The 25,456-nt window shown below is 41.6% G+C and overlaps 1 protein-coding gene across 5 annotated transcripts in view; it reads left to right on the forward strand.

Annotated features, from left to right (window-relative positions):
* Positions 1 to 25,456, forward strand: part of PIP5K1B (phosphatidylinositol-4-phosphate 5-kinase type 1 beta) — a 360,505-nt gene that overhangs the window by 132,385 nt on the left and 202,664 nt on the right. For 4 of the 5 annotated variants that reach the window (XM_036991203.2, XM_036991202.2, XM_017653648.3 and 1 more), the window contains exon 4: positions 22,656 to 22,786. The exons of the other annotated variant lie outside the window; for it this stretch is intronic. In XM_036991203.2, coding sequence (XP_036847098.1) covers positions 22,656 to 22,786 — 131 coding nt within the window. The remainder of the gene's footprint in view (positions 1 to 22,655; positions 22,787 to 25,456) is intronic. 5 annotated transcript variants of the gene reach the window in all.

Below are 25,456 nucleotides of genomic sequence, written 5' to 3' on the forward strand. Positions count from 1 at the left end.
GTCCAGATGAATGGAGTTAATGGCAGTATTTGCTTATAATTTGGGGCAATTTTTAGAATTTCTTATAATAGGCCTGCTGATTTTTCCCTATACCAGAGTAATCTGTGTGGAAATTATCCTGAGATTTAATGCACTCCACAGACTGTTCTGAAATAGTCCAGTCGTTGAAGTAATTATCCTGAGAAAATTTGTTTTGAGCAAGAAAAAAAAAAGGCTATAATTTCATACTACATTTGAGCTTCTGTTTCTTCGTTTGTAAAATTTGTGTTTCGTGGTTGATGACAGCTAAGTGCCCTATAAGTTTCTTGGGTTTCTTATGTTGGTTTTGTTTTTTGTTTGTTTTTTGATTCTGTGATTATCCCCTGCAGCAACTGCTTTATTAAGGGCTAGAAAAAAGTAAAAGAGGAGGAAGTGAAGAGTAGGGAAGAGGTTACATTTTATTTCTCATCTTCTTTAAGAGAGTCTGAGCTGGTTTTCCACTGGTGCAAAGGCAATAATATCTTGCATATTTTCCCACCCTTCTTTAAACACCCTGTGGATTAGAAACTCAAATGACTCTATGGGTTTAAAAAGATTAATACTCTATGGGAAAAAAGTGGATATTTCCCCTTTTTTCTGTGGCCCAGGTAAAATGAACACACCAGAAGATTTTATCAAAAGCTAGTCATATTATGTAGTAAAATACATATAAGTTGTAGTGAAATAAACTTAAGTGTGCATAAAACATAACATATACCCCCACCCAACTTGAGTCCTGACATAACTAGTCTAAGATGTAGAAATGGTCATGTGAGAAGAAAATAAAGTTGAGTGCTGCATGCCTGTTGGATCTAACTTTGGTCATCCATAATCCAAAAAGAGACCATCTCCCATCCAGAGCGCCACATGAGCCTTCTTCCATGTCAGACCCTTCACCTGTCCATCCACTCATTCATGCAACAAATGGTCCACTGGGGCACATGCTGTGCCATCCACTAGGACCACAGAAAGGCAAACCAATCTCTTTAATTATAGCTCAGTGCAAATTAGCAATGAAGAGTATCTTGGAAAATTATTTGTAAGCATTCAGTTTAAAGAGAGAGAGATGCATCCATTAGTCATTTCCTTTGGTCTGACTTCAGTGTGTTTAAACTCACTGTGTGCTAATGGATAAGTGTGCCTTTTGCCTTAAAAACAAATAATAACGTATCTCAAACCACACCAGACAGGTCCCAGTAGAATACCCTGTTTATAAATAGACCCATCCTTTTGGAGCTAGTGGGGCAAAGAGTGGAAAGGTTGGGATGCTTGTATAGACAGGACCTAAAAGTATTGAGAGTCTTTTAAAATGGGTGTGTATTTTAGTTTCTTGTTGTTGCTATAACAAATAACTGCAACCATAGTGGCTTAAGCAATGCAAATTTATTATCTCACAGTTCTATGAGGTAGATATCCAACACACATCTCACCAAGCTAAAAATCAAGATGTCAACAGGGCTGCGTTCCTTTCTGGAATCTCTGGAGAAGAATCCATTTCCTCGACTTTTTCTACTTCTAGGGGCCATTCCTTTACTCATGGCCCTTTTCTCCATCTTCAAAGCCAGCAATAGCCAGTTGAGGCCTTCATTTTGTATCTCACCCTCTTTTTTGCCACTCTTAAGCACCCGTGTCCTTACATTGGGCCCATCTGGATAATCCATGACAGTTTTCCCAGCTAAAGTTGAACTGATCAACAAACTTAATTACATCTGCAACCTTGTAAGGTAGCATTTTGCATTCAAAGGTAACATACTCTGGTTTCAGAGGTTCTAGGATGATTCAAGAACATATTTGGGAGCCATTGTTCTGTATCACAATAGAATTTATGAGTTCTCAGCACACCTAGAGGGCTTTGTTCTCAGAAGATACTGACTGTGGTCCTAAGGCACGGAGACTGTCTCATGTCTGTATTTTCTTCTCCTCCTCCCTCCACACCCCTTCTACCCAGTCCCCTATCTCAAACCAATAAACATAATCAACATACCTCTGGGACCTAAATCTCCCTGTAATAAATTTACATAAATAAAATAGTATTTTTCAAAGTGTTTAAGTATGAGACTGGGCTTCCAATGTTACTCAGAATGATTGGAAAGCAACTATGGCTCATGGTACTGCTGTAACATGAAGCAGTCAGTCTTTGAACACAGTTTTGAAAATCAAATTTTGAACTCCCTGCTGGAAATAGTGTGGACAGTCTCCTTTATTTTCTGTATTATTATGCATCTCCCACTGTACCATTGGCCATGTTATTTCTTTGGTGTTTACAGAAGCAGGTCATGTTTATGTAGTATGTCCGGAAGGAGGAAATGATATATGGAAAATCTCTACATGAGGTATGGAGTCAAGTGATCCCTAGGATAGAATCAAGGGCTATAAATAAGCTGGCGACTTTATATGTACCATGGCTCTGGTATTTTCCATCTTCAGCACACAGTTTAGGTAAACTTGAATGGATCTTTTTAATAGTTCTTTGAAAATAGAACATTAGCCATCCACAGAGCTTTACCCTTGGACAAAAAATAATAAGGTCATCACATCTGATGACAGGATTAGTTCTTTTTCTTGAAAGTAACTGCACGTCCCATGCGTTTTTGCAGTTACTGTTCAATTGAGAATAGTCACCATCACTCGAGGTGGAAATAGCAGAAATGATTCATCTAGAAAGGAGAAGGATTGTGGAGTGGGTGGAAGTGACATTTGTCTGCATTATATTCTTAGAAACTTAGACTGTTAGAGCTGGAAATGCCTCTGATAAAACTTCATTAACATAGGAGGAAATAGAAGCCCAGATACTTCAGCTGCAGCCAGCCACGAGTGTGCTGAATGCAGCGGCAGAGCTTGAGCTCCAGCTGCAGGTCTCTGGACCCTTAACTTTTTCAGCACCCTGCACTCACCACCAGCACCTTTGACACCTGCACTGGGCTGATCACACCATCTGCCCCAGAGATGCCCTCCATGTTGATTTCCACTTTGGCTGCCTCATGTGCAGATGGTGAAATACTCCCTGTGTCGTGTGCCCTTGAGAACTAGAGTGACATCTGCTGTGGAACACTGTCTCTCCTGTGTTTGAGTGGGCATGCACATGCACACGTGGAGGGCAGAGAGGGTGGGCAGGCTCCTTTACACACCATAGGATCAGGGCAAAGGTGGACAGAGTGCACGTCTCTTATCTCCATCACTGGTTTTGGTTTTTCTTTGTTTTTAAATCACTTCCATACTTGCGTTTGCATTGGCTTGATGAAACAAAATGTTTCACAATTGTGAGATTTAAAAACTGTTCTTGAGAAATCTAAAATACAAGGCATTGCATTGACATGGACAGCATATATGCAAACAACAAAAGAAGCATTGATGTGGTACGCTGTCCTGCGGATAGAAGGGTAATTTATTGTGGTATATTTAGAGAGTTTTGCCCTCCAATGAAGCTGTGGTTTTCAACCAGAACTAATTTTGCCCATAGTTTGTCTTGTGAAATGAACCTCCCAGTACAGTATATGGGTTGGGAAGGTTCTATTGGCCAGTTGGGTGAGGGAATACTTTTGCCCAACAGTCATAGAACTGCCACTGTGCACTCTCTCTCAGGCCACTGTTCTCAGTAACCAGAACTGAAAATCCACTTCCCCCTGTTCTTTACATCTGTGGATTCTATGGTTGAGGATTTAGGTATATTGTTTTTGTTTGGGGTCATGATACAGTTTGGAAAACCAAATAGAATTAAGGAGGATGGTTAAGAATGTAACAAATAAGGAATGCCTTATCTGTTCCTTACAAAACAGCCCGATCAGGGAGCCCTGTAGCAGGGATCAGGCCTCAGCAAGGTCAAGTCTTGGAAAGGCCACTATGGCAGCAGTGGTTGAAAAAGGGGTGGTGTCTGGGGAAGGAAGAAGTGGTTAGGAGGCTGCTGGCATCCTGCCTGTGTGCTCTGTTTTGCTCAGGGACTGAATGCAATAAAAATAATTTATATTTCCTGGTTCCTTTTTGATTTGAGAGAAAATTTCCATATTGTTTGGGATTTTTCCCCATGGCCAGGTGGTTAAATTCCAAACAAACTAAATCATGAGATAGAGATGCAGGTATTTCCAATCATGCTTATTCTGTAGGGCTGATGGCAGGTGGGTCCCGCCCATGAAAACAACACTCCTTGAGCCTGCCGGGCCATCAGTGTGAGCAGCTGGGCTGCTCTGCATCAGGACCACCTGTGCTTTTGTCTCGCAGCCTTGGTTGGTGGTGAGTGATTGAAGAGACTGGGACCTCTGTCACTCACTGCAGTTGACAGTGAGACATTCTCCTCCTGGGAAAAGCTATTCTCTTGCTGGACTGTAGAAATTTCCCCCAAGCCATATAATACCAGGTAGGTCTGTTTCACAAGGCAAACTATTTCTGATCAATCTCCTGTGTAGCTTTCTAAAGCCAAGTATCAGATACTAGTGCTGGGAGAAGGTTGAAAGGATGCCCTATCAAAGTGGGTCTGGAAGAGCAGAAGGGAGGTCTGGGTCAGAAGCAGAGGTCAGGAAAAGGTCAGGAAAAGGTCAGGAATCAGCCAGGCCTTTTGTACAGCAGATTCATGGCACATTTAAGGCAACGTAACACAGAAATTTCTAGACAGAGCATTGCTTGCTTATGTGCAACCTGGAAGTTGGCTGCTGCAGGGCCTAAAGAGGGAGAATCCCCACCCTAGGGGTGATGTATCCACAGCCTCATAGAATCTTAGTGTTAAGATGGTCTTTATCCATCCAGTACCTCCTCAGTCATTCAGCCAACACCAAGCCGAGCACCAAGCAAGGCACGTGGTTAGATGGCAGACAGGTTCGCGTTCTTGGAGAGGGTGTGGGGTCAGAGGTCTGGGCTGCAGAAACCCACCACAGTTTTTTGTTCCCAGGAAGAGGAAGGGAGGCACCCCTCTACTGAGCAATGGACTATGGGTCAGGCACTTCCACTTGTGCTGTAGCAGCAGGCCATCTAGCAACTGGGGCCAACATTGACCCATTTGGGGCTGGGCCACTGGAAGACTTGTTTACTGGGGTCAAGTAAAGAGGTTTTATAAACCTGCTGAGAACAGTCATATGTCCTGGCAGTCCAGAAAGGTGTCACAGTCACTGAGCTCTGGTGGGAAAAGTCCTGAACTAGGTGTTCGTCACTCGGTAGCTCTGACGCGAACTTTTATGACCTTAGGCAACATCAAAATCCATTAATAATGCTCTGAGTTCAGGAGAAAAGGGCTTAAGCAGAAATAAGCAGCTGGCATGTCTGGCAATTGTACATGGATGAAGCAAGTTGTTTCCTCCTGCTTCTCTTGTGAGAAATGACTACCCTGTTCTCCTTTCTCAATATCGGTCTTACTACTTTAACAGTTTCAACCCAAAGTAGACAAAATGCACTTTCTTTCTGTTGTATTTTTTAATGAAATGACTGTAATGAAAAAAAAAAAAGAGAATGTTGGAATAAAATATGTCAAACTTTGCAAAACAAGTGCGTTCTGGTTGGTGACCACATTGAAATTAGCAGACTTCTACAATTTTAGATGTGAAAGAAATTTTAGCAATCATCTAGTTGAATGTATTATAAATGTCTTCTAATAGAGGAGGTAACAGAGATCCAGAGGTGTCATGTAGCTTTCTCAGAATCTCATAGTCCCCTGGTAGGGGCCCAAAGCTGAGAAATCTCTGCCTATTGCTGGTCCCAAATAGTTGTGCATGGTTGCAAAATGATAATGATGGGCCTTATGAAATGAGGGCAAGAGTCCTTGTCTGTGAATGCTTTTCTTCTGTTTTTCTGTCTTTAATCAAAATGCTGTTTGGTAGCAGAGCTAGGAGCCTCGATCAAGTGTCTTTGCACTTGTATTTGGGACTATCCTGTACCCCCAGAATCCAGCTCTAGTTTCAAGAGGAGGGAAAGGATGTGGTACAGTAAGGTGGTGGTGTGGTGCCATGGAAAGAATCTGGGAGAAACTTCTTTGGTGAGACAGAGCTGCGGTGAATGCAGAAGCATCTTAGGTAGGCAGGACCCCACAGAGAGGTTCTCAGGGATGCAGGGGGAGGTACTGGTCCCGTCCAGTCCATCACATTAGCCTTGGTGACCAGCAACCCTCAGCCAGGAAATCTTCTCTTCCACCCCTCTTTGCAGCCCGGGGGTCCATCTGGGTTTTGATAGTGCTTCTATTCCAAACAAGCGTCCCTGGCAGAAGGGCTGATCCTGACCTCTGGGTCCAGGAAAGCCACAGTGATTTGAAAGGCCATGTGGAGGGATAGAGGGCAAGGGAGAAAAAGCCATGAGATGTGGATGAGGGAACTGCAGGCAAATGAAAGAGTCCTGAGCATCTAAAATTGGTTTTTTGCTCTGTTTTTGTTTTTGGATTGAATGTGCAGGGTTCTAAGATAGAGGATTTTAGAAACCACATTCCATGTTTCTAAAAAAACAAGTGTGAGGGAGGTTGCATGGGCAAAGAGTGCTTAGTCCAGACTTTAAAGTGTGCATAGTATTTAAAATTATTCCCTATCTTCGATGCTTTAGCCTGATTATAGAAATTTCATGAAAACTATTTATATAGCCTCCAGTATATCAGTCTGTATACTTTTAGTGTATAGTCTTCTTGTGAAAAGTGGCCTAGGATTTGTCTTTCAATGTGCAGTCTTTCTGAACTTCATTTTATTCATCTGTAGAATGTAGGTATTAATAGGGTCATGGTGAGAAATCAGTCATGCAAATAACTTGACCTGGCATGTAACAGGCACTTAATTATAGCATTTAAGGCAATATTATATAAATGTAAAAGTATACAGCTATATTTCACAAGAGAAATTATTACATGAAAGCCTTTTAAATAGTTAAAAATAATACTTAAGGAAACACCTAAATTTCAAATTTTAAAGCCCCTTTAGATAAATACTGGCATTAACATTTCATATCTTGTTTAAACTCTCTTGGCATTGTTTTTCTGTGGCTTTCCAGAACTTTGGGCAGAACTACCAAGCAGGTAGTAATAGATATTAACAATTCCTATTATGATCATTTAAAATGTTCTACAAATGTTATTTATTCCTATAACAAATACAGGGTATATTTGATATGTATCTTATGATATATGTCATGGTAACACATAGGTATTTATATTTATAAAATTCCTTCTGACTCAGAGAATTTATCATGAAAATTAAACTGAAAAAAAAAAACTGGAAGAGAATTGAAAGAAGCAAAGCTATTTCTATTTCTTCTAGGCCTGCTTTTATACCATTTATTATTTTCCTCATTTTATCTATTTTTTACACATCAAGTTATTACAAAAGTTAAGTGACTAATACATATTGAGGCACAGATGGAAAAAAAATCCAGTGATCCCTGCCCCCCCCGAGAAGTTTCTTTTCTCCTGCTGTTCTCTTTATTTGGATGAATGAATAGTAATGAAGCCCTCCTGTTTATGAAGTCAGAGAATTTACCTCCTCAATTAACTGCAGAAGAGTGACAAGCAGCCATGTTAATACTGTCAGAGCACTGGGCACCTGGTTATATCCCCTCCTTAGCTAAATTACATTTTTCTTTTTAAAACTCAAGTGATCAGTTGGTACAATGAAAAGGAAGTGTTGGGGGTGTCTTGGGATAGGTGATAAAAGATATACAAGGGCTTGTATGCTGCTGGTATCTCCACATGTATATTAAACTTCCCTGTAGGTCTTAGCCTTTCTGAAGGAGTAGTAATTATCTCTTCCTACTTCCTAAAACCAAGAGTTACATGTGTGTGTCTGTCTTCATACGGAGCAAGAGCTTGGGGGCACAGGGCTTGCAGGGCATGGCTAGGGGTTAGTGTCCTCCGAGGGTAGGTGGGGATACTAGAAGGCCAGAAGGATGGATAAGAGAGCAGAATTCGCTGAAGGGTTTCTTCTGGGGAGGAGAGGTTGGTTGTTGTCTGTACCTATCAGATGTAAAGCCTGTAGACAAGCCTGGATTCTAACTCCTTTTCTAAGGATTCCAAAATGCCAACATTGCAGTGAAACATTTCCATTGGCTTCATTTAGGATGCCTTTCAAACTAAGGCCCATGTTTCCGTGTACCTGACCTGGTAGAGTTCTGTGAAAATGTCTCTGGGAACTCTGTAGGGGTGAGGCTTAGCTCTGACCCAGCTCCACACCTCTGGGCAAAGAGTTAACCTTGAACTTGCTGGTCAATGGACAATACAAATAAAAACACTAGAGGCTGGTTTGGACATTGCCTGGAAATGGGCCCTCACAGCCAAGAAACAGGTAGACTAGCTGTAGAGCTTAGCTGGACCTGTCCTAAACTGAAGAGCCCAGTTGGCAGAGCTGATCTCTCAGTATTTCTGTGCCCAGTTATGATGTCAAACGTGATGATTGTGAGCATGTACTTGGGATTAAAAGATGAGGGTTTAAGGGCCAGCATTGTCACTTCCTCACTGTGTGGCCTTGAATAAGCTTCTTTGTCTTTCTGAACTGGTTTCATCTTAGGTAAATCAAGAGTACTAGTTTTACCTTCCCCGTACAGTTGTTGTGAAGATAAATGCACACAAAGGAGATTGTCCCATGCACTTGCCCCTCTTCCATCTGGCTGTACCTGTAATGCACTTAGTACAATGCCCAGATCACAATAAGCACCAGAAAATGCCAGCCAACTGGGAGAATGGTGACATGGTCTCAGTGTGCTCCATTCATCCCCCCAGAAAAGGCATGAAGCAGAGGTAAGCTAAGAAAGGTGTCATGTGGAACAATTCCTGCTAAAGATGCCTGCTTTCTTCTCAACCTCAGGGAGGCCATCCTAAAGGAGCCTTCTAATACTACACTTAAGACTCTAAAGTGACAGGTGGACAAGCACTTTTACAATTTCTCTCTATCTCTGCCCAGGTGTGTTTCTCAAACCCTCGCTCACCCCCAGGCTGCTGTTAGGTGTTCCTCCAGAGCACCCTGTCCCACTGAGCCAATGATGGAGTACATTTCTTATCTGTTAATACAAAAAAAAATGTAATTGTCAATATGAGTATAAATTCTTCTAAAGTACTATTTCAAATTTTAAGGACCATATAGAGAAGTGCAAAATTTTTATTGTCAAAAGGAATCAAGAACTTTGGGGACCTCCAGGTTGGTGAACATGTGGAGGTGCTGGTGCTCAGAGTGGTGTTCAGAGAGGGCGTGGAAGCTCCGTCCCCTCTCCTGTGCCCCCGCCCCATGTACTCTCTTCCATCTGGCTGTTCCTGAGTTACAGCCTTTTAGAATAAACAAGTTACCTGACGGTTTCAAGTGGCTTATAGGGTAAATAGGATTAACCACAAACCAAAAAAAAAGGTGATTTCATCATGGTGAAGAAAGCCTGGTGCAGGAACAAGGACGGTTGCAGGGATGACTTGGGTTTATACAGTTCATTCCATGGGGTCCCATGCTTTTCGCTGGTGGTAGATACACTGAACTACTCGGCAGCTGAAACAAAGTGGGCAGTGCCATCAATAACCAGAATTACACAATCGTTAAAAATAAACCAGCTATTCAAGAGAAGCAAAACAAATTTTATTTCGTAGATGATAAAGAGTAACCCCAGTTTCAGCCCTCTTAGTGCTTACAATTTCAATAATAAAAACTTCTGAGAGCAGACATAGAACCTTATTGTTTTAAAGTTGCCATGGGGATTATTTGGTAAATGCAGTTTAACCTTAATTGGTATAAAATAATTGAGCATGGTTATTAGTGTGTAACCATAAGAAAATGAAAATTATGATGTTAAAGGCAAATAATAGAATGAATGCAAAGAGGGTCTCCTTTGCTAGTGATCAGGAAAATGGGGATTAAACATCAAAATGGGGAAAAATTAACAATATTAATGATACTGGTGTCAGTGAGGGTTTAATGACAAGCACATTCTTCCACTTTACTGGTGAGTATATAAATTGGTAACATCTTTTAAAAGGCATTTTGGCAGTATCTACCAAAAGTATAAAGGTGTGCATATCCTTCAACTCAGCAATTCTTCTAGGACTGTATGCTGCAGAAATACACAAAGAAGTGTGCAAGGATCTATGAGCAAGAACAATCATTAAAGCATTCATTTAACAACATATTTGCTGTTAAAACAAGAGAACAGGAATCCTAATGTCTTTCATAGGAGAGAAATCAAAACACTTGTGTTATCTGCAAACTATGAAAATCTATATAACCATTAAAAATAATGAGAATCTATATAGATGACCATGGAAGAATATTGTGTGAAAAACACAAACTGCAAGTGAGTATGAATTGTAGGATCCCATTTTTATTTTTTAATGTATATACATACATATGCATATATTTTCAGTGTGTAGAGAAAGAAGTCCAGAGGGCCACACACCAAACAAGTGGCCATAGTTAACCGTGAAGGGCCAGGTTGAGAAGGGCACATTCGTGTTTAACTTTCTATAGTTAAGAGTGGTCTGATTTTTCTCAGTGAGCTTGGGCTACAATTTAATTTTTTTAATTAAGCAATGTTCTCTGTGTAGACGATCCTCTTTAATTTGAGATATTTTTGAATCCTCATCACTTTTTAAGTAAAGAGCTTCTGGTTTTGAGTTCATGAGCTATAAACACTTGGAATATGGGTTCAGTTATGTGTAAAAGCAAGAACCAGAATGTGGCTTAAGCAACGTTGATGTTTCTCCCTCATGTAAAAGTGCAGAGGTAATTTACTTCCTCTGCAGAGTTGCCAGGGGCCCAGGCTTCTGTCTTCCTCTGTCGTCTTCAATGACCAGCTGCCAAACATGATAAGGAGGCGCTTCATCTCCAGGCAGCACTGCTGCCAAGGCCACGCCCCCTCCTGTTAAGGGTGTCTCCTGGGACTTGGACACGTCATTTCTTCTCACATCTCAATGGTCAGAAATTAGTCATGTGACTGCACATAGCTGCAAGAAAGCCAGGCAAAATACACATTTAAAATTTCTATTACTATGTAAGCAGTCTCTCAAACTTAGACATTTGGAGCTGGGCGGTTCTCGGTGGGGGGCTGCCCTGTGCCTCGCCGGGTATTGAACAGCAGCCCTGGCCTCTACCCACTAGAGGTCGGCAGCACTCCCCAGTTATGACCAAAATTATCTCCAGGCATTGCCAACTGTGCCCTCGGGGGACAGAATCAATCCCCTTTGAGAACAACTGCTAAATAAGAAGGGCAAAGACTTGCTGGGGACAGCTACCAGCATCTGACAGAAGCATTGTGTTATTCCCCCAAAGCAGTGCTTAGCACCAATGTAATATTTTACCTTTAACATTGACAGTTCCCTTAGCAGGAAATATACTACTCTAGGAGTCTGTAAAATTTGAGTTTGGTCGATTCTAGAAGAATGAAAAATTAATCATTCCTTATTTTTATCTATTGAATCTAAATTTTTATTTGTATCAAACAAATACTATCTTCATTTGAATATGCAAACAAATGAAACTTTCTTCGCTAGTGCGTAGAAATAGTACTAAGGATACTATATTGTGCCACATTTTTGATAAATGTCTTTCGTCTGCTCTGTAACATTTCTAAAGCACGAATATAGCAGCACTCATAATGCTGTTCTATCCTAAATAAAAAATTTCATTTTCAGTTGATGGCATACCTCTTTTAAGGCAATTAAGTGCACATAATCTACCACTGCTGAATATCTTAAGAGGACAGTATTTTTCTGTTAATGAGAAGTGTTTGTTATTAACATGCTTTTCCATTCCAGTGAGAAAAGGTGCTTTACTACCAATCATACAAATAAGGTAGAGATAATTTGAAAGAAACCATGAAGCACCTTTTCTTTGTTCTGTCTTTTCTGTTTTTCTGTCACATTTAAAGAACCAAGTCTCCCTTCAAACAAGTGGATACACTGGGATCGTGTTAAAAGGCTGCTTAGTAATAAAGGAAAATTAATTATAAAGTGAATCTGTCTGGGCTTCTGACAGGTTATTCTGTGCCTAGTGTGTCAGCATGACCTTGGTATGAAGCAGTTTCACCACACAGAAGGTTTTTGCAGGCATGGGGAGGAGATCATTATTATGGGACTCCAGTATTCTTTTTTTGGGGGGAGTTCTCTTTTCTATTATTAATGTACAATTACATGAGCAATATTATGATTACTAGACTCCCCCTATTATCAAGTCCCCACCACGTACCCTATTATAGTCACTGTTCATCAGTGTAGTAAGATGCTATAGACTCACACTACTTGTCTTCCCTGTATCCCGCACCCCCCCTGACTACATTGTGTATGCTAATCATAATACTCCTTTTTCCCCTTATCCCTCCCTTCCCACCCAACTTCCCCAGTTCCTTTCCCTTTGGTAACTGTTAGTGGGACTCCACTATTCTTTTCTTACAAATGTAGATAGCTTCAGAAATTGAGTCAGAAAAATAGTTGCCAACCATGAAAGTAACAGAATATCCCCAAAAGTAACTGATGAAACTACTTGTGCTGGGGAAAGGGAGTATTCACATCTAGTTGCTGTCTGAGCAAAGACTGTATGGAGAGGCTTAGAGGCAGGACAGGACCTAGGAGAGTAGGTGGGAAGAGACAAAAGGAGAATGGAAAAGGACAACATTGAAGGCATGGAGATCAGCATGTGCAGGGACCGAGAATTACAAGGCAACTTTAAGCAGGATAGTTTGACCCACGCTGTGGATCTGGGTGGAGGTAGTAGGATCTATGGTGTGGCCAAGCCAGCAACTGTCCACTAGAATCTGTGGTCCCTCCTTCATAGCAAAGCTGGAGTTGGAAAGTGGCTGCAAAGCTACCCCTCCCTGTGTCTTGGCAAGACTGTGTGTCCTTGCTAGTGGGTCTTTATCTGGAGAGTCTGGGCAGTAAAGGATGATATGCTCAAAGTGGATAACTGAAGAGAGTTTAAGAAAGGCACTGTTTGCAAAGATGTGGGAGGGATAGTACAGTATCTGTACAAGGCCAGAATGGGCTTGTTACCTCCCTTAGGCCTGAGAGCTAAGAGAATGGTATGGTTTATCAGGAGTTATCTGGAGATGCTCAAGAAAGGAGCTGTATCTTCAGTAGGACACACCAGTCTGAGTCAAACAAGCCGGAAGGGAGGGGGAGGGGTAAACACCCGTATGTGACTCTCAAACCTCCCTTCAGTCTTCTGTCAGGGGGTCCCATTGCCCAAACCCAGCTGGAAGCCAGAAGATAGGAAGCTCTTTAATGTAGCTGCACAGCGTCCAGGACACAGAGCAGGAGAAGAAGGGTTGAGGAGCAGACCTGGAGCATCCCGCACTGTGGCTTCTGGCAAAGGTGGTCAGAAGTGGGAAGTGAGGGTTCCTTTCCTTCACCAATTCTGCTGCTCCTCTCAGCGAGTTGGAGAACTGTGAGACCCCAGGGGATGTCTGAGCCACAAGGACATGGGATACCACCCAGCAGAGGAAAGCAGAACACCAAGCTGGGATTCCCACAGTGGACTATTCCTGATTCAGAAGTAAATTTGTGTGAATCAATATACCAAATTTCATGGGTGTGTTTTCTCCAGAGGTTAGTAGTTGGAGATTTATTATTGCAATTTGCATTAACAGGAATTAGATTGTAGGAAGTCTCGAAAGCCAAGCAAGTAATTTTCTACAGATAGTCAAAAAAAAGCAATGAAGTTTTTTAATGCTGGGATGTGTTTTTTTCCTCTTTACAGCCTTAGCATGATGAGTCTGGCAGTAATATGGCAGGTGGGATGGAACACTGAGCAACCAATTGATGCAGATGACCCAAGCCCCATGTTATCCCCAGGACCCATCAGTCATGTAGGACGACAGTACTAGCTGAAAGTTTGGAAGCATTTTAATCACATTTGAAGGTCAGATGCCAGCCTACCATGCAGAACTTGGAGAATGAGGCCTATTAAAGAGCTTGACTCGTGCACTGTGTGACATCGAGGTCAGGAAAGGAATGAATTTTGGACAGAGTCTTTGATATAAGTATCCCTCTCAAGAGGGAGTATTAGGAGGTCTGCCCATCATCTCAAGCCTAGGGAAGGGGGCTTTGGTAAAACCACCAAAAATGTGACATGGTGTTTCTTAGAATCTGGGAGATGAAATAGACTAGTGTTTCCTGGGAAATTGGAATAACAAGAGAGATGTCAGTGAGTTTCTCTGCTGCTGGCAAAGCTAAGAGAGAGTTCTTAGGATGGGTTGTGGAACTGCTTGTCATCTCCCAGAGTTTCAGGACAAATGATATGTGACCAGTTCAGAACACTAAGCTGGTGATAAAGCTGGTGCATGGTCATCTCTGAGCCTGTCCAAGTGAGGGCCTAGAGGAACTACCAGCCAGAGGGAGTGTGTTCTCCCCCTGAAGGTGAGAACATAACCACCATTTGGAGGACTCCTATGACAGCATCCTGCAAAACAAAGAGATGCCCATAGCTGGCAGGCCTGTTGAGTGCCTGGGACATCTTTACAACTGTACTCTTCAAAGGAGGCCTTCCTATTCCCTCCAGCAACCAGTCAGAAAAGAGAAAAGAAGCCCCCCCTAACCCTCTCACTGCTGGTGGCCAGCTTGTGCCAGGCCAGCTGGGGAAAGAGAGATGGCTCCTGAAGGTATATTTCAGGTTTTTGTTATTAAGTGGACCAGACATACTGAACACTGATGTGAGACCATTTTTAAGATCTGCGACTAGAAATGAGCTAAGGACCTTTATTTTGAGAGTCATCAGAAGGGTCGTAAATTTTATCCTAGGATAGGAGAAGATCCAACCCCAGAATAAACTTAGAGGGACAGTAGGAGACCAAAATGAGGTTGATGATGATTACCTTTCATAAGAGTGTGACAGTTGGATGGGTTTCTAACTTTGGGGCCTTGATTTAAAAGAAAGATTAAAAAAAAAAATAGCCAAATCCCAAACATGCCTCTGTCATCCCTCAAAATGTATTTAGGAGACACATTGTAACAATACCTTTATTAGAGGGCATTTCCTTTCCAACTTATAACAGAAAATTTGAAAAACTGAGAAGTATAAGCCTTGAAAGTAAAAATCACCCACTATCCCATCACCCAGAGATAATCGTAATGGTTTGATATATTTCCTTCTTGTCTTGTTTTCTTCTGTGGATGTGTACAAAGACATTTGTGAGGTTTTCTTTTCCAAATTGTATTATATGTATTTTTCATCCTTCTTTCATTTAATGTTTTAGTTTTCTAAGTTACAGAACATTTTAAAAATAGGGTCTAAAAGATGGCAAATTTTAACTGGATTCTATCAGATCTTTTGTCAAATATTCTAGAACCAGACTTGGACGTACATATGGATCAATGATATGAAAGAGAAAAGAGTAGAAAATTTAGCCTATGGCTTTTGATATTCTACCAAGTTGTAACCTTCATCCTTGTTGAGATGGTTGTCACTCCTTTCTTCAAATTCTCTTTTCTTGGTTTCTCTGAAGTTGTGTTTTCCTGATTTTCTTCCCACTCCTGCAGCCTCTCCTAAATCACCTCCAAAGGTTGTTCTTCCTTGTCCAATCCTGGATGTGACCAACTCTGGGCTCTTATAGAACACCCCCCACCCTTTCCCTAGGTTATTCATCCAGCTCCTTGGTTTTCAATACTATTTATATGCTGAAAACACTCAAATTCAAGTTTTCAGTGCAAACCTCTATTCTGAGCTCCAGACTTATATCTTAAGAGCCTGTTTGGATGACTCAAATGGAATCCTTGGTCTTACCCCCAAAATGTGTTCTTCTTCCATCTCCCCAAGTCAGTAAAGCAACTTTAGTCCCCTCAGTTGCTCAAGGAAAATGCCAGGACCTTTCAGTACTCTTCTGTCCTTCATTTATAGCTCATAGCAAGTCCTGTCTTCCTCCAAAATCTCTCTCACATTCATCTCTTCTATCCGTCTTCTCATCATTCTACTCTAAGCCATCCACCTCCCTATATAGACTACTACAAATGCCTCCTAGCCACTTTCCCTCATAGAGTCCCTCCAGTCTGTTCTCCACACAGTAGCCAATTTCAAATTAGAATGCTGTTCCTTTATTGAGACACAGCAAGCCCTTTACATGGCCTCTAAGGCCCAGACCTAGATGATCCATCCACTCTTTACACCTCCAATCCTGGTGCACTCCATGTTGCCCACCATAATTCATCCATAGTGGTTTGCTTCCGGGTCCCTGAAATGCTGTTTTTCTATGCCTGGAAATCAATTCCCCTACCCTCCTGATGGGTCTCTCAATTCTGTGAAGGTAAGGATTCTAGTCAGGTCACTCCTGTATCCCCAAAGTGTAGAAAAGTGCCTGGCATATGGTGGGCAGGTAGCCAGCCCTTGCCCTGCTGACTTGCCCATTCTCCCCTTTCAAGGCTTAGCCTCATTCCTCGGGTACCCCTCTCCTAACCCCACCATTGTAAAGTGGGTCTTCACCCTTTTGCCCTCAGTTACATCACCCTGTTGTTTGTGTCACTGACTGCAGTTGTCATTATATATGTGTATCTTCCTTTGTGATAGTCTCTTTCCCATGCTGGACTAGAAACTCCCATGAGAGCAAGAATCATGTCCTTTTTATGGTTCATGCTTTCCCCAACACCTGACACAATGCCCCCTCCCTGGCTCTCAGAAAATTCTCAGGTCTTTGTTAAATGAATAAGCACTGTCCATCAGAATGTCTCTTCGCTTTGCCTGGGACAACTCTTAAAAATATGCTGGAGTCAATCCTGCAGTAGAGGAGTGTGATTCTCAGAATAATGATGCCCCTAAAGATGTCCATGTCCTGATCCCTAGAACTGTGTACATGTTACCTTACATGGCAAAAGGGGCTTTATACATGTGGTTAAGTTGAAGATCTTGAGATGGGGAGATGATTGTGGATTATCCTGGCAGGTATAAAAGGGAGTCAGGAGGTTCAGTGTCAGAGAAGATGACAAAAGCAGAGGTCAGAGAGAGAGATTTGAAGATGGAAGGAGGGGCCACAAGTCAAGGAATGTGGCTGGCCTCTGGAAGCTTGGAAAGGCAAGGAAGCAGATTCTCTCCTGAGCTTCCAGAAGGAATTCAGTCTTACCAACACCTTGATATTAGCACTTCTGACCTCCAGAACTTTAAGATACTAAGTTTGTGTTGTTTAGAGATACTAACTTTGTGGTAATTCGTTTCAGCAGCAAAAGAAAATTAATAAAAGGAGGGAATGGAGAAATGATTTAAAGAAGCTGAAGGTGAGAGGTGGTCCTGATTTCCTCCCAGAAGGCTTTAGGCATTGCCTACCCACAAGCTCTTGCTGTTACCTAGTGCTACAACCAGTTTCATGCAATCTATCCCTCTTGCTTTTTTCTTAAGTCTATTAGGACTGATGGGAAGTCTACACCTTCTTTCCTGAGCACAGGTTCAGAGAAGGAAGGGAGAGCCTGGAGGGACATGAGTTGTGGAAATAAGCAAGAGGGGCAGTGGTCTCCGTGGCCAGACAAGGATTGCCTCCTCTGCCATCAAGAGGTGGTACTGAACTGCTTTTTAATGGCCTAGTCTACGGTGTCTTGTCAGTGAACAGCTCTAATTTAGAATTGGACTCTCTAGATCTATGTTTTTGGGAAAACAGACCATCTGAGAAAAAGAGAATGCATTCAATGCCCTCCTTGCACACAAGCGGGAAGTTTCATGTATGGTGTTAGGGGTTCATGGACCTGTGAGGTCAGCTTGCTCAAAAGATAGAGTGTATGTGTGTGTGTTTGGGGTCTTTTTTTTAAATTGGGATAGAGAAGTCAGTGAGAGGTAGGAGGGAGTAATATTGTAAGATAGGTTTCCATTGTCAGGATTTGGACTTAATCCTTCAAGGAGGGTGTGAGGGCCCATTAGATGGTTTCAGATAGTGTGGTGACATGATTAAGGTCTATGCTTCTGAAAAAAAATCCCTCTGGCAACCTATATATTGGCTATAATCCCATAATTAGTTCATCGGAACACCTCAGAGAGAACATGCTGGTGATGGGAAATGTTTTAATAGTTCCTCTTAAAGCCAGTGATATCAAATGGCATATTAAGTGACCTAATTTCATAGGCAGTGTGCTGTAGAAAGCAGTTTCCTGTACCCAGTGTAAGATCATTAAAATCTGTCCATTGTCAGGATCATTGCTCCCCTAATAGCAGGTTTACAGAGACATTTAGTCTTACTGTTACTATCACTATTAGCTCATTGTTCAAGTACTTCTCGGTTTCAATCAGATCTCTCTCCAGCGGAGAAAATTCAGGCAAGTAAAGCAGCGTGCAGACGTAGAGCCCTGAACTGGGGGCCTTCTCTACCAGGGTCTCCTTCCTGCTCTGCCGCACACTAGCCAAGGGAGTTAAATCAAGTTAATTTCCCCCAAGCCAGTTTCTTCACTTATAAAACGGGCATTAAAAACCCTACCTACTTCTGGAGCAATTGTGGTCAAATGCAATCATTAAAAGATAGTGCTTTGAAAAATATAGCATATTACACAAATGCAAGTTGACATTAATTTTCCTCTTCACATTACCATCATCCCTGTACAAATTTGGGTTAGTAAAGAGGAAAAAATCTTATACCTAAGAGAAAGATCTTTTTCTGCCCTGCTTAGAGCAAGAGCAAATTCATAAATGTCTGTAATTTGCCTTGGTGGTATTTCATGGTTCCTTCTCCAAGTATCAAATGTGCTAGAGGTTTTCCTAGTATCCAGGCAACACGTTGCCTCCACTTAGCCCTTGAAAAGTCTTGAATTAAAAATAGACTTTGTTTTGCTGTGTTCTGAAATCTAGAGCTGTATGTTTTAAAGGAGTCAAAGGTCCCCCTTGAAATTGGAAAGGGAACCAGTCATGTCCCAGAGCGTTTAGGGCATGAGCAAAGTCCTGCAGAGCAAATTAGAGGGGTTGAGTGTGTGTGCAAAGCCATGACTCACTCTAGACTCTCTGCTCTGTGGGTGGGTGTCCCCAAGGAAGGAGGAGAGGGCTGGTGGTTCTGAGTTTGCCGGAAAGAACTGCTGGTTCTAGAAGAGGAACCACTAGTACTACACACAGAAAGCTTTTTATCGTCGTCATGATATTCTGTGTGCTAATCAAAGACCCTCCAGGTAGTGTTTCAGTTTTATGGTTTTAAAGCACATCTTGCTCGAGTGGTTGTGTTAGAAAGCCATCCACTAGCCATGCCTAATGTCCAATGGGAAAACATCAGGTTATGGGGCCTTCCCTGCTGGTGACAAGAGAAACCACACACATGCCACTGTGAATGCAATGAGTTGTTTCCATGAAGTAGGCAAGATGCTCTTCAGTCAGACCCAGACATGTCGGCACTGAAGCAGTGAATTTTACATGGAGATGGGGAGGAGGCGACCTCAAGATGCTGCCCCCACTGTGGCAGCAAAAATATCTCCTTTTGTTTATCCCTCCCCTGTAACTGGCTGTGGCACTAACCACTGTGCTTATACTGGCTTCCCAAGTGGTTTGCAAGTTTTTCTTAGACTTACCCGTCGCTGGGTATGATCAAAAGCAAATAAAATATTTATCCCTATTTTATCAAAAGGAATGGCTCCCAGACAGCTGTTTCCTTTGCTGAGGCCAAACAGCCAAACTTAAAAGAGAACTTCCCACTTTGATTCTAGGCTCATTTTGGGGGAAAAATAAAAATAAAAGACATGGAAGCAGTGTGGGTTCTGGCCTGAGACTCTACCCCAGACTAGCAGTGTGGTAGGGGCAAGTCACTTAACCTTACTGAGTCTTAAATCCTCACCTACAAAATGGACTTGGTTATTGCTGCTCTTTGAAAGGCTTAACTTAGTTCAGAGATTTTGATGCTAGAGGCAGCAGTGTAGTTGTTTATAAGTTAGACTCTGGAGCCAGACTCCCCAGACATGAGTCCCAGCTCCACCTCTTCACTAGCTGTGTGACCTAGTGTAAGTAACTAAACCCTCCTGGGTCAGTCAAATGGAGATAATAACAGGACCTACCTCATAGGGGTGGTGTGGGAATGAAAGAGTTAATATAACCAAAAACACTTAGCACAGTTCCTGCCATTTAGTAAGTACTCTATGAGGATGTGTTATGATTGTGATAGATCATGATTATGATTGTTATTATCCATACATCAAGTGCCTGGCATGAATAGTTGACCAAAAAAGGTGAACTCATATTACAATTTCCATTATTTCTTCCATCAAAACATTTGAATTTTCAGGAGCCTGAAAGGGAAGTAATAGCATTAGAAGTCGGTTTTTTGATTTAACTAAACAGATGTCGATGGAGTCCTTTCCAAAATCTTATTCCTTCAGGGACTTAAGATTTAATCTTAAGGGGATTGATGAAATAGGTGAAGGAGGAAAAAATCTTATACCTAAGAGAAAGATCTTTTTCTGCCCTGCTTAGAGCAAGAGCAAATTCATAAATATCAGTCCAAACCTTCTGAATCAGAAATTCTGGGTATGTAGCCCATCAGTCTATTTTTGTTTTTCAGTGCACACTTAATTTTTTTTTAGACTGTTTGTTTGTAGCTAGTTGTAGGTTAACAGGAAAATTAAGCAGAAGGTACAGCAGAAGGTACAGAGATTTCCTATATACCTGCTGCCCCCATGCATGCATAGCTGCCCCCATTATCAACATCCCCCACCAGAGTGGTGCTTTGGTTACAACTGATTAACCTACACTGACAGGTTATCAGCCCTCTAGTCTGTAGTTTGCATCAGGGTTCACTCTTGGTGGTATACATTCTGTGGGTGTGGACAAATGTATGATGATACGTATCTGTCATTACAGTATCCTACAGACTGTTTTCCCTGCCCTGAAAATCTTCTGTGCTCTGTTTGTCCTTCCCCTCCCCCACCCCCTGGCAGCCACTGCCCTTTTCACTGTCTCCACAGCTCTGCCTTCAGTCTGTTTTCACAAGTGTCCCAGTGATTCCCACGCTTTCTAAAGTTTGAAAACACCAGAGCTAGACTGTAACTTTGACCACCTTCTATCCCAGGGTGGGTGAGGCAGGTGTCAACAAAGACTTGGGTACTCCATCTGTTTGAGGTGTTCTAGCCCAGGAAATGCTAGGTGACTAAATTAAGCAAAAATATAGGTAGTTCTGGGAAGCAGAGGCACAGGTGAGGAGCAGGGAAGGGAGAGCCCTTTGAGAGTATGGGAATCTGTTGATTGGGAACAGAACATCTTGAGATCTTGGGGTGTTGGGTGGTCTGTGGCCACATCTTGTGCCATGCTGCTCTGAGTGATGGATAGGAGAAGAGATGCCTTTTGAATTTTTATGTAAGATTAAAATAAGAAAATCCATTTCAGCCTTCAGAAGTCAGAAGTACTGGTACGAAAGGTCATGGTGCCAATTGATGCCATTGCAGAGCTCAGAGGGAGAGTATGAAAATGGCAAACTTGTTGTTTTTTAAGCACTAGTTGTACTGTGGGCTTGAGTCTCAGTCTTTTGCCATCTTGCTGCCCTGGGATCTTAAGTAAAAAGGCATGTGAAAAAAGAAAAATACTAAGATATTTTTCCACCTTTGGCAGGAAGGAGGGTATGTAGTTGTCCTCAGACTAAGGGTGATATAATATTTGCAGTGGAGTAAGCAAAGCAATTAGATGGTGACTCCATGGGAAGGTGACTGTTAACTAGTTGCAGAGTGTACTTCACTGAGCAGTACTGACTGATCATGGCCTACAAGTCTGAGCCAACACTCTTGAATTTCCTTAGTTTAACAGATAGTCCATTCTTAATGGTTTCAAATTCTGTCTCTCTGCTTGTGACTCTCAGATCTTTTAAACCTGTGTGGATGCTGTTCTGTCCTCACAAACACAGTATAGACAGAATCAAACTGATAGGTCACAACCTTCCCACCCCAACCCCTAGCCTGGTTTCCTCTCCCTAGGTACTGCGATCCTTAGTCACCCACAGTTGGACCCCAAACAAACCCCATCTCATACAGGACTGGTCCCCAGTAAATACTTGTTGATTTTATCTGAAATAGCCACACTTTCACCATTGAGAAGAATGTATTCTAATTTTCCTAAATTGAGTTATTCTGCTATTTCTCCTATTACATTGTTTAAAACTATACATATGCATGCTCATGTACATATATACACACATTACATATATATATAGATGCATGTGTATATATGTAGCAATTATCCTCCACTTTAACAGTATGTCAATTTAATTATGGAATGATATTAGGAAAATAATCAATTGGAAATGCTGGTATTCCAGTGCTATGTGTTTTATCACAGGTCAGTGTAGGAAATTTTGATTGTGGATCCGTGGCAAGATTAGTAAGCGATTTCCAAATTAAATTTTATGTATTTCAAAGACTCAAATTATTTTTTGCTCTCTTGTTTCTTAAGAAGTTGAAAGACTGTTTCTGATTCATGTGTGTGTTATAGAATTTTCAATTTCTAAAAAAATGTGGCTGTACTATTTTTCTTTTGGCAGAAATCATAATGCTATAGATTGGAAGTGGTCTGCCAAATTTTTAAGTTCTTCATAAAAGACAGAGATGTGGGACTGAAATTTGACCTTAGAAACATTTATAGAAAAGATTACCACAAAAATAACTTCATAACAAGATGGGTCCTTACTGTTAGAGTAGACTTTCCATCAAAAGAATCAGCCTGTCCTCTTTCCAAACCTGGCTTCCTTGTTGCTTAGGAACAAGAAAGAAAATCTAACCTCACTCCTGTTCTTGGTGCTGGTGACACTGAACATGGCCCTGACTATAGAGGCTGACGCTGAGCCCCTTGTCTTCTTTGCAGACTGCATCCTCTGCTATCAAAGGTGCTATTCAGCTGGGAATAGGATACACAGTGGGTAATCTCACTTCCAAGCCAGATCGGGATGTTCTCATGCAAGACTTTTATGTGGTGGAAAGTGTGTTCCTACCCAGGTAAGAACATTTCTGTTTGTGATGATTTCCATGCCAAGGAGCCTTCCTTGGGACTTGTCCACATGGAAGACTTTTCTGCCAGTGTGAACGTACATGTCCTGATGTATGCATGGGACCTTTGGCAGGTCCCAAAGCAGTCCACACAATTACTTTCTGTTGCCCCAGGTGGCTTGCATACTTTATATGGCGGTGGTAAATAGGGGTTGTCCTGTGGGTCAGCTGTAACTAGTTATGATAATGCCTGGAAGACCACATGGAAAGTGACTTCGAGAGTCAGTGTGGAAGAGTGCAGTAACCGCAGAGTAGTGTCTGCGGTTGGTATCAGATTTTTGTTACTCCTAATTTAAAAGATGGGCCAGTGGGGGAGCCCACAAGTGGGCCTTGCATCTGAGTTCAGTCATATAGGTCCCCTTTTAAGATGACTTTAACTTTAACTTTTCCCCAGAAAACTTGGGTGAATTCCCCAGTTTTGACATTGTATTTGCAAAAACACTCATGTGTCCCATACATGTCGCCTGTAACTTTATCGTATTTTGCGGGAAGAAATCAATTCAAGAAATAAATCTAAGATGGCTGATAGTAACAGTTGCACAACAATGTGAATGTTCTTCATGCCACAGAACTGTCCACTTAAAAATGGTTAAAATGGTAAACTTTATATTAGTGTACTTCACCAAAATAAATAAATAGAAAATTTTAAAGTCTAGGAAAGGAAGAGAAGTAATCATTATTAGATTAGAAATGTCACCACTACAGATAGGATTTTTCAAAAAAAACAGCCTAGCAAATAAAAATAAAGTTATGTGATCTGGGGGTTTGGGGTAATTATTTTTGTCTTTGGGGCTATGAGGACTGACTTGTCAAATATGTTTATATTTTAAAGTAAATATCTCCTACACAAGCCACTCTTGCTATCAATTGTCACCAGGTTCAGTGAGAATGGCAGAAGTGATATATTTACCCTTGGCATCCTCAATGCCTTATTAAAAAAAAAAAAAGGAAATGGTACTTACATTTGTCTCTGTGTCCAGGTGTTAAGTGCCTAGAAATAAAACCTTTAGTTGAGTGTGCCCACTTAGTCATAAAGGAGCCTGTAAGAACTAAGGAAAGTCAGCTATGAACCCAGACAGCGTAGTTATGCTTCAAATGCTCCTGACTGAAGAAGAAAGTTGATCTATTGGAAGTTTTGAAATTTCCTTCTCCTGGGTCCTCTAGCAGCCACCAGAACAAGTTTGGAGACAGAAAATGCACAACCCCAAGGCCTAAGACAATCCTGTTTGCTCACGGCACTATTCTTCTTTCTGTAATTGGAAATTATCCTGTGTGTTTGTCTTAATAGTCTATTTACCATGCCAAAAAAGTGTGTATTAACTACATTTTTTATCTTTAAAGTCAGGAGGTCACGAGTGTATCTGAACCTTTGGGTATGATCTGTTAGGATCATAATTCCTTTAAATGTACCTGCAGGATATTCTAGCTGGCGTGGCCTTCTAGGGCCTCTAGCCAGACATTTCAACCTTGTTTTTATTTTGGCTACAAAGAACAAGAGGAATGGAAGTCCTTGTGGAGGAGTGGCTGTCAGTGTATTCAGGGCACTGGGACCAGTCACAGCTGGAGATGGGTATAGAGAAGGGCAGTGTGCTCCCTCCATGCTGATCTCTTCCACTCACAGAGTCCAGTCAACAGAGCCAGCCACTTTTGGGCACTGGGGGAAAACATGGTCCAAGCATGTGGTCCCCAGACCCGGCAGCAGCTTCACTGGGAACCCATTAGAAATGCAGATTCTTTGGCTCCACCCCAGACAGGCTGAAGCAGAAACTCCAGGTAGTAGAACCCAGGAATTTGCTCTAACAATCCCTCGGGTGATTCTAAGTATGGAAAAGTTTGAGAACCTCCAGCCTAGCACATTACATCCCATGTTAGATGGTAATCTTTCCAGTAGATACTAAATTTTATTCTTGGAGTTGCTATATGATTCTTGCAAATAATAAAACTCCAAGTGATTTTAAATTAATATCTTAAATACCAAAGTTACATCTATTTTTAGCAACTAAACTATACATGACACCATATGAGATATTTTACAAGGAGCCCATAAATAAGATCGTTATAGGTACTTTCTCAGTGCCATGACTCATTTTGTTCATGGACAATTTATTACAAGCATCCTGCATCTTTATGATTAAGACCAAATGAAATCATGTTTCCACCTTTTTCTTCATGAGTAGGAAGCCAAAGTTGTACCTACTTGGAATTTGTGTTTGACCTTCCCTCCATGTTCCGAGGTAGCAGTAGTGGCTGCTGAGTGACAGGCATGTCACTGGGGGAAGGAGTGCCTAGCAGACTTACCCCAGTTAGAGGAATCCACTTCATATCTAAACTATATCATTTTAAAGCATATATAGCTTTTAAATGTCAATATGATGTGAAACATTGGATTCAGTCAAGAATTTATTTCAGTGAATACTGTATTATTTAAGTAACATATGTGCTCCAGATATATTGAACTGAATGAAAACTGAAGATACTTACATGAGTCTTGCCTCAGTTTTCTCATCTGGGCCGTTTTTACATTGGTTTGGTGAAAGGGTCGGGCCCAGTGTTTCTCAGTGGAGGTACTGTTGGTTTTTTGGGTGAGACAACTCTCTGCAAGACTGCACGTGTCAGGGT

This window comes from Manis javanica, chromosome 2, assembly GCF_040802235.1.
Source record: "Manis javanica isolate MJ-LG chromosome 2, MJ_LKY, whole genome shotgun sequence".
NCBI lineage: Eukaryota > Metazoa > Chordata > Mammalia > Pholidota > Manidae > Manis > Manis javanica.